General features: G+C 47.5%; 1 protein-coding gene across 1 annotated transcript in view; it reads left to right on the forward strand.

Annotated features, from left to right (window-relative positions):
* The window catches only part of KLHDC2 (kelch domain containing 2), a 13271-nt gene extending 137 nt beyond the window's left edge, over positions 1-13134 (forward strand). Inside the window, exons 2-14 of the mRNA XM_026849187.1 lie at positions 951-1118; positions 1973-2052; positions 3085-3202; positions 4547-4662; positions 6863-6944; positions 7033-7116; positions 8900-8980; positions 9057-9115; positions 9440-9549; positions 10024-10096; positions 11093-11180; positions 11839-11891; positions 12218-13134. Of these exons, the coding sequence (XP_026704988.1) occupies positions 963-1118; positions 1973-2052; positions 3085-3202; positions 4547-4662; positions 6863-6944; positions 7033-7116; positions 8900-8980; positions 9057-9115; positions 9440-9549; positions 10024-10096; positions 11093-11180; positions 11839-11891; positions 12218-12341 (1224 nt within the window). The 5' untranslated portion in view covers positions 951-962 and the 3' untranslated portion in view covers positions 12342-13134. The remainder of the gene's footprint in view (positions 1-950; positions 1119-1972; positions 2053-3084; positions 3203-4546; positions 4663-6862; positions 6945-7032; positions 7117-8899; positions 8981-9056; positions 9116-9439; positions 9550-10023; positions 10097-11092; positions 11181-11838; positions 11892-12217) is intronic.
* The last annotated feature ends 90 nt before the right edge of the window (positions 13135-13224 follow it).

The raw sequence follows: 13224 nt of genomic DNA on the forward strand, positions 1-13224 counted from the left end.
GGACGGGACAGGCCTGTCGGGGTGTCGTGAAGGGGGTGTGGAGGGCTTGGGAATTGCAGGGGGGCTGTGAGAAGGGTTTCAGCACGGGCGCTGGAGAACTGCTGAGGGGGGACAGAAGTTCTCCAGGGTGTCTTAGGTTGTTTCTTTTAAAAAAAAAAAAAAAAAAGTTGTCCGGGGTCTTAAGTTGTCAAAAATAAAGTTGTCCAGGCTGTTAGGTTGTTAATTAAAGTTGCCCGGGTTGTTCAAAAGACTGCTGATCGCGGGGGAGAGGTCAGCAAAACCCCGGTTAACTTGAAGCAGATTTTGTTGAGGTGTGGGTAAGGCTTTTTAATTTGAAGCGTCGTTAAAGCTCAAAAATAAACCACCAAAGGGGGTGTAGTGAGCGCTTCCATCACTGAAGCGGTTCAAATTAAAGGAAAACTCTGTGGGGAGCGGCGTAGGTGTGGAGGGGTTTGTGGGCGCGGGGTCGGCGGGGCTGGCTCAGGCCCTTCTGCCTGCTCCGGCATTGCCAGGCTGCGCGCAGCCGTCCCTGGCACTGCCCGGCTCCCCCGACCTTTTGATCTGTGTCTGAAAATCGTTGTGTGGGGACGGCTTCAACTCCTGAGCTGGAGGAAAACTTGAGAGCGGACGGAGCAGGCGGATGGGGTGACTTTGGCTTTTCGGGGGTCCCCCCCTTGCTCTGTTAGCAGGGTGCGCAGGGGATGAGCTGGCAGGGCTGATTCCAGCGTCTCCTCCTGCCTTAATTCCTTAATTCCTCCCACAGTTGGGGCTTTGAATTCCCAGTGTCAGCATGTAGCAAAGCCCTGGCAGAGCGGCTGCTCCTGCCCCTGAGCTGCACCGTGCTCAGGAGCTGTAGGCTGAGCCAGCGTAACTGTGTAGTTTCTTCTATTTTATTTTTTTTTTAACTGGTGGTGTGCAAAGCTCCGCAGTGTGTAACTCTGTACGCGTAGCTCCGTATCGAGATGGCTGATGATAACGAAGACCTGCAGGCAGATGAAGAGCTCCCGGCTCCAGCTGAGGACAGCTTTGAGCAGCTGGAGAACGACAGCCCCGCGGAGCGCAGCGGGCACGTGGCCGTCACCGACGGGCGCTGCATGTACGTCTGGGGAGGCTATAAGGTAAGCAGCTCTCCTCCTTAGGTAACCCCTCTGCCACCCGTGGCGCTGGGAATTACGTCCCATTAGTTTGGGAGTGACTCTAAAATTATCCCTCCCCCAGAAAAGAAAAGCTCCGGTTAACAGATTAGAATGTGACATTCAAGAGTTTCGAAATATTGAAATAAACCCTGTTCGATGCAGATCTTGGCAAACAGATAACTTTTGTGGGATGCGGGGTGGCGTTTGCCTCTGTCAACTCCCGTGTCTGTTGGAGGAGAAGGAGAGACTGATTTGACGTGCGCGCCGTGCGAAACGGGGCTTTTATTTCCAGAGTTATCAGCGCGACTGCACGTTGCATGTTAATTAACGATCACGAGTTGGTTATTTATCACCCTGGGGTGTGTGTGTACTGCCAGCAGAACCCAGTCATTTTACAATTTTGACAGTTTTGATGACGTTCGTGAAGATGAATTCTCAATGAACTCAGTAAATAAATCGGTAGCTCAAGACAAAGCTTTGGTGTATGGCTCTGGTGGTGTCATGTAGGGAGCAGGGGAACTATAAAGGAAATTTTGGCTCATTAGTGCACACTACTTGTCCTGACTGGGCTATGAAAAGGAAGTTTAACTTCCACTTACCCCAATCTGGCTCTGCTGGGAGCTTGTCTGGCCCCCAGTGGAAGCTAAAAAAGGCAAATAGCTGCTCTCTGAGGGCTGCTGTGCAGGTGAGGGGTAAAGGAGTGTGGCAGGCACCGCTCCTGCTGCTTTCTGTTGTGATTACATCTCCAAGGGGGTGTAAACATTCACAGGAGCCTGTAATTCAACGCGTCAAACGTCCTTCTAATGTTGCTTTTTCTTTTCTGACCTGTTCTGCAGAACGCCCAGGTTAGGGGATTTTATGACTTCTACCTGCCTAGAGATGAAATATGGATCTACAACATGGAAACTGGAAGATGGTAAATAATTAATTGTGGGTTGGGTTGGGGTGGGGGGAAGATAAAATCTTAAATGAGTATAGAATGTGTGCTGAGGGTCTCTGAACAGAGAGGGAATTCCCTGACCTCTTTGTTCCCACCTATCAGACTGCTCATAAATGTGTAAAAATGTTTCCAAATTATTTTTTTTATCTGTGAAAACAACAAATATGGGTTTCTTTCTGTGAAAACAACAAAGACGTTTTCACAGGGTGAAGTAGGAGAGGCAGCTCGGACAGATCAGCTTATACAGGAGTGTGATCAACGGTGTGAAGTGTTTTGGGGTGCCTGGGATAGGATATAGCACCTGAAAATGTATTTGTGCCATTTTTGATTGCAGTGCTACGTTGGTGAGGGAGCCCGTATTGAGTTTTAAAAGAGTTGGTCTTTTTAAAGAGTTGGTTTTAAATTTTGATGCGGTCAGAGAAACAACTGTGTCATTTTAGATCACGGGGAGCCTGGAAGTTGGGTGAAACCTGCCTGATAGTGGGAGAAGAGGGAATCCAGCACTGTGGCTCTGTCACCAGCGAGGGCCTGGGGCTGCAAAGCCGGGTCCCCTCGGTGCTCTGCAGAAAGTGCTGCTTCAGCACCAGTTCCCTGCAGCTCGGGAGAGCCTTGGCCATGGGCTGGAAGCTCAACTTTGTGGTTATAATGTTTACAACATTAAAAAATCCAGTAGCAAAATAGAAACCTTTAGTTTAGACAGGTGCATCCTCTTTGCCTGGGGATCTTTCTGGGGATTTTGAATGTGAAAGGCAGAGCAAACTCCTGAACTGGGCAGACGGGATTCCTCCCCCTCAAAACATGTATTAATTAACTAGCTTTTTCCCCACCCCTCTCCGTCATACCAGGTTTAGTGTTTTAAATTGTTAAACCTGCAAGAACTCATAACTGAATGGTCCACAGCGACAGACTGCGATTAAAAACGTACCGGTGGTGGTATAAAATTCCACCCCGGGGAAAATCGTTCCTGTTCATTTTTATCAGATAAAATATTTTAACCTGTGCTTCTAGGAAGAAGAGTAAAACAGAGGGAGATGTTCCACCTTCCATGTCAGGAAGTTGTGCCGTGTGTGTAGACAGAGTGGTGTACCTCTTTGGAGGACATCACGCACGTGGCAATACCAACAAGGTTAGTAAGTCAAAGATAAACCCTTCCTCACAAATAAGTTTCTCCTCATTTGCTTTTGTTCCCACTTTTTATAAAACTAGAGGTGGCCTTTTCAGTTCATTAAAATCCATCCAAAGCAAGAAACGTCTAACAGCGAATCATGGGAAGGTTTTCTTGTGAATGACTGGACAGGTTGGATCTCGTTTCAGAGCTTAAATGTTAATAATGGGGGATGCTGAGCAGTCACTGCGTCCTCCGTGGCTTCTGCAGGGTAATATTTTCATCTGCTGGCTGTATCTCTAGTTGGTGGAAGCAGATAACGAGCTTTCTCATCCTGTCAGCAGCTTCCTGGGGATGTGAACTAATTCTTTTTGTGCTTGCCTAAGAGGTTTTGTCAACAAAATACAGTGCTTACTGCTTGGATTATTTTATTTTTTTTTCCATGCAGGTGATTAGCTGGCTGACTTTTACCAGTTCAGTTCAGTGTATTAATTTCTCTGCAACGGGTCAGATAACGTGATGTTTGTAAAACAGGTCAGCCTTCAGCTCTGCATCATTTCACATGGTGATTGTACCCTGGTAGCTTTACAGCTCTGAAGAAACACCACAACCTGTTATTTGCTTTAGTTGCAGTTGCTCTTGTGCAATTCACCCTATAAATTGTTATCACCTTGGTGCTTTTGAGTTGGCTTCTTTTCCAAGATGGGAATTCCCAGAGTTCTCGCAGATAATATCAGGAGGTGATTCGTAACTGCTCTGTAGTTGTTGGAAACGTTATTCTTCTCCAGAGTCTCTGGTAATACCTCCTGATGTTCTGGAAGTGTGGTTTAAATTAAATAGTTTTGGCCTCTCTCTTAAATATAAACTCAAAGTAGCTTGATGTAATGCTTGTAAATAGTCTGAAACAAACTACACGTATAAAACGTGACTTGCTTCCTTCCTGCTGTGGTATTCTTTCAGTTAGTTTATATATGTGTACCAGCTATTTCTCTCCATGTAAAATGATGTAGCACGCAGAGACAGGATGATACCGTAAAAACAAAACACCTTTTTTTTTTTTTTTTTTTTTAAGAAAATTACTACTTTGTACTCAACTTCATTATATCCCGTGGCAGCTTTTGGATGGTAATACTTAATGTCCATTGTTCTGTTACTTAAAGTGTTTGAGGCTCAAGTCTGCAAAAAGGATATTTGGATCTGTATTTTGTTCCAAACATTGTCAGTGCTCTGTGCAGCTCGGAAAAGAACTTTTAAATTTATTTCTATACCGATACATGCTAATTAAAAGTTAATATTTGAACATCAGTCAGATTTAAGCTTTAAGCTAACTGTGTGGGTAAAAAAAAATCGTTTTATTTTCTACAGTTCTACATGTTGAATTCCAGATCCACGGACAAAGTGCTGCAGTGGGTCAGAGTAGAGTGTCAGGGGGTACCCCCTTCATCAAAGGACAAACTTGGCGTTTGGGTTTACAAAAACAAGTAAGGCTCCAGCAACGAAGTCAGCACAGCCAACCTTGCGCGTGTGTTTGCTTTTAATCACTCTTAGTCTTGTCACTGTTTTGTCTTTTTGTTTGAACGAGAGCTGCAGGAGAACTTCTTACCTGCTGCACACCAGATCCTGGATTTCTTCCCCAGCCAGGCTTTTAGATCTGTTCCGTCCTTTAACGGTTGATAAATGAAAAACCTCACTCCCTGTTTGGGGATGTGTGACTCTGTGTGAGTCACAATCCAAAATGTAACCTCGTCACAGGCAAATCTCCCCAAGCCCCCTGCATGGTGGTTACTTGTGTCAGCCTCGTTCCTCCCCACAGCCGCGTCGGGAATTATTCGGGAATTGTGAAGGGTTCACAAAAAACAATCTTCTGGTCACGTCTTGTGGGACACTTTGCCTTTCTGTGAGAGTGATGAAGAGCAGGAAGACATTTTAATCTTTTTTGTTTAATTTGGGGTGTTTTGTGCTGGTTGCACAAAATGAGGAACGTGCTAGAGGAAATGCCGCTGATTTAATGTGTTAGGGTAGTTGTCCCAGAGATGCCAGAAGGCCTTTAGGCACTGCCAGCCCTGGAGAGGAGAAGGAGGACGAGGAGAAGGTGTTGAAGCTGGATGAGCTGATGTGCAGAATGTTGCTGTTGCCTTGTACCCTCCTCCCCAATTCGGTGGTGTGAGTCCCCTCGGCAGGGAGCTGTGTGCTGAGATCCTCCTGGCACGGGGGGACCGACCGAGGGGAGAGCCTCTTGTGGGCAGGGGGTTTCCTGCTTCCTCCAGCTCGCTGCATCCCAGCTGCTCGGGAGGCTGGGGATGGGGGTGAATTACCTCTGGGGAGGCTTTCAGCCCTCGTCTCAGAGCATCTACCCAGGGCTGGTTCCTCGGAGGGTTCCTGGAGGACTCCAGAGTGCTCTGGCACAGGTCAGGGCTGACGTGGCCAGAGTTGTCCCCTCACAGGGGAAGCTGGAAAGGCTGATCCCCACCGAGCAGGGCGCTCTCAGGACTGCGTGGGGCTGGGGAGGGCTGAGGGGAAGATGAAGGGACGGTCAGGGGCCTCGAGCCCCCCTTTGGTCACAGCTGGCAGAGTTACAGGTTCTGTGGTGTCACGGCAGGGTGGGGGTTTCAGCTGTTCCTACAGAGCCGTTCCTGGACAGCACGGCCTTCCTCTGTCCTGCCTGTGTCACCTCTGGCTCTGCTGAGGCAGAGAGCAGGATTGCTGTAAGCTGTGTTTGAGACGTGTACAGTGGTTTGGGGGTAAAACAGTGCTGCTTTGTGCATGACGTAGAGAGAAAGCTCGCTGTGAAGAGGATTTGCCATGTGATTTGCTGTAGGGACTCGTGCAAGGCAGGAAAATGGTGCTAGTTTTCAGAGCCTTGATGTGGAGAGAAAGCCGATACTTGATGGGATCAGTTGCGGTGTAAATCTGTGCAAGGCTGGAGTTGTGGGTGTTTGGTTAGGGGGTGTAGGTTGTTTTCTGTTACTTCATAACCCAATAGGAATTTGTGGCAAAGTGATGCCGTTCATTTCTAATACATGCTGAAACCCAAACATAAAGATAAATCACATTTTAAAAACCAAAAGAACAGCAAAACCGGACGGCTCAAAGGTAACTTCTTCAGGCTTTGAAACAAAATGCAACAAAGGAAAATGCCTTCCTCTCCCAAAACAAAAAAACTTCCCAAGCAGCCTCACTGCAGGCAGCATGTTTGGGTCTGCTCCTGCCCCGCCGAGCTCACGGCCCCGCAGCACCCAGGTGGTAACACTTTGCCTCCCACGGGAGTGTCTGTGAACGTGTCGGGCTCAGGAAAAATGGGCAGAGGGCTTGGAAAGGGCAGAGTTGGGAAACGGTGGGAATAAAACCCCCGTAGCTGCAGTGTGGGAGCCCCGGCAGCGATGGCTGCGGCACAGCAAGGCCTGGAAGCTTCACGTGTTTGGAAGCGGAGCAAAGCTTGAAAGCCCGAGGCCTGGGAAACAGCCACAGAGGGATTTCGTGGGGGTGGTGGGGGCGATTGGGCAAGAAACGGGGCCCCACACCTGGAAAACCTGCAGTGTAGACGTATGGGAAGTAACGAAGCCAAGGGAGCTGCCCTGGTTTTCCTGTCTTCTGTTTGAGCGCAGCCGTTGCAGAAGTTTTGATTTGTAGCAACATTTGCGATTGCATTTCTAATTGATCTCGATGCACATTTTGTTTCAGGCTAATATTTTTTGGAGGTTACGGTTATTTTCCTGAAGGGAAACAACGGGGAACTTTTGAATTTGATGAAACCTCTTTCTGGGTAAGTAAAGCCAGAAATAATTTCTATTTAAACTTTCATATTTAATTAGTGTTTATTCAACCTCATTGCTTATTTAATATTTTCAAAGAATTCAGGTCTTCCGAGAGGATGGAACGACCACGTGCACGTTCTGGACACTGAAACTTTCACTTGGAGCCAGCCCATAACTACGGTAATGATTGGCCTTCCGTCAGTTATTTGAAGTTACAGCTCTTAAGATCTGGGTGGGTTGTGTGCCACATCTCTTCTAGCGTCCTATGAAAATAAGCATGACTCTGCTAAGCCTGGCTTTGCTGCTTTGTGTTGAGTTAGAAGAGGGTGCTGAGAAAGTGGCCTCCCCGGGTAGCTGTGCGGGGTAGGCAGCGGCCTGTCCCCGCAGCGGTGGCTTTGGGCCGTTCCTTTGCAGCGTGGAGCTGTCCTGACCTGTTACATCTCCCGTCCCAACCTGTTTGATCTAGTCTGGATCTCCCTGGCGTTATTTTAGAAGATGTGGTTTACTGTTTACAAGCCAGAAGGACAGAAATTCACCCCAAATAGATATTTCTTGCTCTCCTGCTCCACCCCGCAGCCTTGTTTATGAGTCACCAGTCTTTAACCGCCGTGTCAGGTGCTCTGTGATCCTGCCTTCTGCGGGATATAAGCCAGTCCTAAATGCCAGGAGTTAGAAAAGACAGAAGAGCTCTCGGAAATCCCTAGCGCTGGCTGGCCAGAGGATGTGGAAAATGAGACAGGGGACTCCCCAAACGGACTGTGTGGGGCTGATTGTGTGTCAGTGGTTCTTGCTACGTTTTCTCCGTGGGGACAGACCTCAGGCTGCTGCTCTGGCTTCCATCCTGGGACAGGCACTCTGATCCGACCCGGGGAGGGGACCTGGCCAGGAGCTGAAGCTTAGGGCTGTGTGACCAGGGTTCTCTTCCCTTCCAGCGTCCTTCCCTGCGCCTTGCTCTCTGGCCAGCGAGGTGGGACTGTTACTTGTGTTAATTGTGGGACTGTTAGTTGTGTGCGGGCTCCGTGAGGCGTCCAGAGCTTGTGTTTGCACTCCTGCCTCCAACTTAAAGAGAGGGATTTGGAAAACTGTTGGTAGAACAGGCCTTGGAAACATCCCCTCAAAATAAACATCTCCTGAGGCCATTTAAACTGAATTTAAACCATTCGTTTCCCTGCGGCCTCTTTCCAAAAGTGGGAAACTTGCCTTTTATTCTGATTTGTCCTCCTCCATCTTTTTTTCCTGTGGACTTTCTCTCATGCCTCGGTGGCGCTGTGCTCGTGGGGAGCTCAGGAAAACAAAATGTGTGATTTCCTGTCATCCTGGCCGTAATGTAACCGTTCAGTACTGAATTGTGGCCAAAACAAAATGAAACACTCTGTAACTGCAAATACACAGCGGGTGAAGTGGCCCAGAAGTAGTTCAGGAACAGGCAAATGGAGTGATAGTGCCACGGAACTGGAGGAAATGAAATTCGAGAGAAGTAACTCGTTATTCAGATTACCAAAGAATTGCTTTGTCGTACTACGTACAGATCTCAAATATTTCAGAAGTAACTCAGGAAAAATAGTGTTTAATGATCTATTTTGTCATTGTCTCATTTACCAGCTGAGGTTTTCTGTGTCTGACTGAACTCCCTTCTAAAGCAAAATTTATACCTTGACACTTAAAGAGGGAAGGGGGGGAAATCCCATTTTTAATGGGGTTTTTATCATCCATCCATAAAAGTGAGTTTCTGCACACAGAATGACTTGCTGGATGTTTTTTCACTCTCTGTTCCTTGTTGGCCTTAAATCTAACTTTAATTCAGCCTTTCATCTCCTCGGGTGACTGATTTGTGGAAGTGTGAGCCCTTGCTTGCCTTGAGCCAGGGGAGCTCTCCTGGGTGAGGGGCCCGACCAGGTTTCTGGTCGAACGACATTTTCTTTCTTTTGTTAATGGACTCACCTTCTTATTTCACATTTTCTAGGGTAAAACTCCGTCACCACGAGCCGCTCACGCCTGTGCTACCGTTGGGAACAGAGGCTACGTGTTTGGTGGCAGATACAGAGTAAGCCCAGCCCAGTTTAACGCTGTGTTCCTGAAACCAGAGCGGAGTATTTCAACCCTGCTCTGCTTTATTGTAGGAGTCCAGAATGAACGATCTTTACTACCTGAATCTGGATACGTGGGAGTGGAGTGAAATGTAGGTACTAAAACTTGAGTTCTTTTGTTTCTAGAGCAATGTGAAGATGCCAGTTTTAGTCTCTTTTAAGCATTCTCGGGTAGATAAACTCAGGTAGAACTGATCCTCCAGATCAGCTGCTGACTCTTGCTGTCAGGGTTTTTTTTTAAGTATCGATACGATTAAAATTCTTTTACTGTGTCTAAAAAAATGAAACTTGCTGTTGGGTCACGAGCTCTGCGCAGAATGAAGTTGCAGCCTTCAAATACCTAAAAAAAATAATCGGAGCAGAAAAGAACAGCAGTATTTTTTTGTATAATTTATGGTGCTTTTATTGAAATACAGAATCACGCAAGGGATCTGCCCCGTCGGCCGATCATGGCATTCCTTAACACCGATTTCCTCGGATCACCTCTTTCTCTTTGGAGGATTCACCACTGACAAGCAGCCATTGAGTAAGTCACTCCACATGGATTTCCTGTTGCTTTTGTGTTCTTGACCAGTTGTGCACAGAAACTTCAATTATTGCCTCGTCACCTTAAATTCTTGCTAAATTCCTTCCATGCACTCGTGAGCCAACTCCTTATGGTCAACAGCTAATTCCACAGAGCAGGAGTCACGGAGTGTGTTGAGACACTATTATTTATAGAAATTAAACTGCTTTAAAAATGCATCATCTAATGTAAATCGCTGTTAGTAAGAGCTTTACAGCTCTCCATCTTGCCCTTTTGACTTCGCTCCTGTAAACCACTATTAAACACCTGTTTTTCAAACAGGTAGCCCAACGTTTCGTGAGGTTTTTCCTAAAATGCTTGATTTATTTAAGATTGAAAAAGGACTGTGTTATACCAGAGCGTGTATTTATTACAGCAAATGTGAAAGAACTCACACAATACTGTTTGTATTTGGGGTGTTTTGCCTGTTTTCAGGCGATGCTTGGATTTATTGCATCAGCAAGAACGAGTGGATACAGTTTGAGCATAACTACTCTGAAAAACCAAGGTATGGTAGACTCCTTCCTGGAAAATTATTTAAAAAAAAAAAAAAAAAAGTGAAGAAGCATTTACTGGTGGCTGTCAGAAGAGAGGACACACATTCCTTTTTACAGCGCTCCTTTTTTTTCATGTCACACTCCCGTGCTAGTCCCTACCCCCAAGGGCTGGGGCATCAAATGCACTCACAAAACGTGAGATGGCTGCGGTGCTGGGCTTGGGAAAGGGCGGGAAACGGGGATTTTTGGATTTGAATTGGCTGTGGAAGGCCCCGAGCTGGGACTGTGGGCACAAGAGTGAACTGGAACCTGTGGGTTCTGGCTCTGGCAGCAGCCAGGACGCGGGTGGGTGTTGCCTTTCTGAGCATCCTCGCCAGGGGCTAATCCTGTGTGCATCCAGGATTATTTTTGTCTTCCTGCTGAGTAAATTAGAGACGATGACCTGCACTTCGAAAGCATCAAAACTGCCGTGATGCACCTACATGGTGTTGAAAACACTCATGTCACGTGAGTTACTGGGAGCTGTCGTACAGCTCCCAGCTGTACTGGGAGCGCGTCGTTCTGGGCGCAGTGGAGTGAGGTAGAGCAGCTTCCTTTGGCCCTGGGGACGAGGAGGGGTGTTTTCCTGGCACAGTAACAAGGCCGAGCTGCTGCCCTTTCCTCTTCAGAGCAGCAGGACAGAGCCCTGGCTGTGCTGAACGCATGTGTGAGGCAGTTGTTTCCCCAAGTCCTGGGAGAAAACATAAAAAAATCTGACTCCATTCAGTCTTTGGACTCGAGAGGGATGTGAAAATAAAATCTGTGTGAGCAGCTCAGGCTTCACTGACCTGTTTTCTTTCTCTGAACTCTGGTTGAATTAGTCACACCTGCAGCGTACTGGTGGCTGCATGAACCCCTCTGTGTTTTAAACACAAATCCTAAACCTGCATTCTTGGGCAGGATGATTTTGGCGCTTCTGTGATTTTGTGATCCTGGGGGTTTAATGCAGTGCTGACTTCTGTTTCTAGGTTGTGGCACACGGCTTGTGCAAGTGAAGAGGGAGAGGTGATCGTCTTCGGGGGCTGCGCCAACAACCTACTTGCTCATTCTAAAGCTGTGAGTTCATTTTGAGCTTTCCCTTCCTGGGGGAGCCAGGGTGTTTCACCTCCCCAGCCAGTGTGAAATGCCCATAGTCAGCACAGGGACTGACAGAGGTGCAGAAAGCAAGCCTGAAGAGGAAATGTTTTGCTGCTTTTGTGGAAACCAGGTCATTAATCATTATTTAAACAAACTGAATTAGTTAATTACTTAGAGACACACACGTGTTTCTCTTGGAGCCTGTTATCTCCCACCTACTTCTACAGCTTTGCCCAGTGCTCCTCCTGGGGGTGTTTTCAGGGAGCCCCTCCCAAAGTAATTTCATCACTGGGAGGCCTGGGGAGCAGAGCCTGAGCAGAGAGGGGCTCTTCAGCCAGGCCCGGTCGTGGCTGGGGAGGGAGACCAGGAACGAGGGTGCCAGCAGCAAAAAAGGAGTGGTGCAACAGTTCTGTAATGCACCAGTGGCTGGGAGCTTTGTGTGCATTTAAGGAGCAGGCTTAACCATTTTACCAAAAAAAACCCACCAACCAAAAACCCAAACCAGAACAACCCTGACTGTCCCTGTGTCCAGAGTCCCTCCGTGCAGATCCCCAGAGACTTGGACACTCTGCCTGGTCAGGCGGCTGCCGTGACAAGGTGAACCCACGTAACCAAAGCGCTTCTCTCTCCCTCCCAGGCTCACAGTAACGAAATACTTGTGTTTTCTCTACAACCGAGGTCTCTCGTAAGGTAAGAAAGCAACACTCCACCATTAAACTGTCACGTCTCCATCTGAGACAAGTCGTGCAGGGTTAGTGCCAGGCTCGGTTTACGTCCCTGAAATATCTGAAAACATTTCAGCGCAGCGTTAGCGCCAGACCCGTTTATGTTCCTGAAATCTTTGAAAACATTTCTCCCTCTTAATGCTGAAAAGAACAGCAGCCAGTTCTGAGGGGCTAGAGCAAGATTCCTTTTGTTCCACGAGGACAAGGGACAAACCCTCACTAAACAGCTGTAAAGTCTGAGCTTACCTTGCAGCCCTGGGTGCTAACGGCGGCCGTTTCCCTCTCCCCAAGGCTCTGCCTGGAAGCAGTCATCTGCTTTAAGGAAATGCTGGCCAGTTCCTGGAATTGCCTCCCCAAGCACTTGCTGCACAGCGTCAATCAGCGCTTCGGAAGCAACAACACCTCGGGCTCCTGAGCCCACGGATGGGCAGTTCTAAGATGTAATAATTTTACCAAGCGTGGCAAACTTAAAACTTGTCTAAATTTATCTGTAGCGTGGTAGGTAGTTGCTTCTTGCCTTTAAGTTGCATGTGAATGGCCTAGAGAGAACCTATTTTTGTGTAAAGATGTTTGCAATAAATGTATTTAATGCAAGTGGAGCTGGATGCTGTGCTTAAGCTAAAACTAGTTCTGGGTTTGTCCACCTTGATGCAGGCGTGAGGGCAAAGCCCCAGCAAGGAGAGGGGGTGTGGAAATGGGTGGTGGGGTCCCTCCTCGAGGAGTTTAGGGGTTGTGCAGGAACTACCAAGGCAGGCCCTGCCTAGGGGGAGTGTTGCTTTAGTCTAGGCTGACGATTGCCGTGTGGACTGAGCAGTCCTGGTTTAGTCAGGTTCCTGGTTAGGAAACTGCTTAAAAGTTTTGCCACAAATGCTTAAGGGCAGAGAAACAGGATTTGGAAATTGTACATTGTCATAAACCTTCAGGTGTTAAAGCATCACTGCTCTCTGCGTGGTTGTAGTTCGAGTTTGGGTTTTTGGGTTGGGTTTTGGGGTTTTTTTTTTTTTTAACTCTTTTACATTGTGGAGCTTCAATTGTGACCCTTTAGGGAGCAGATATTCTGCCCCGAGAGCGGAACTGAAAAGTGGTTGGAGCTGGTTGGTGGCTGTGACAGGCCCCCGGGAGAAATGATGTTTAAGGTGTCCTCAAAGAAAAAAAAAACACACATTAAAAATGTTGAAGTCTAGAATAAAATAACTCCTGTATTGTAATTCCTGCACCGGTTTCTTTTGTAAGCTTTAGGGATGGCTTGAGGCGAGCTGGGGGCTCGTGGCTCTCTCGGGGGGGTTTATTGTGACCCT

Source organism: Athene cunicularia, assembly GCF_003259725.1.
Source record: "Athene cunicularia isolate RWA chromosome 5 unlocalized genomic scaffold, athCun1 chr5_part1, whole genome shotgun sequence".
Classification (NCBI taxonomy): domain Eukaryota; kingdom Metazoa; phylum Chordata; class Aves; order Strigiformes; family Strigidae; genus Athene; species Athene cunicularia.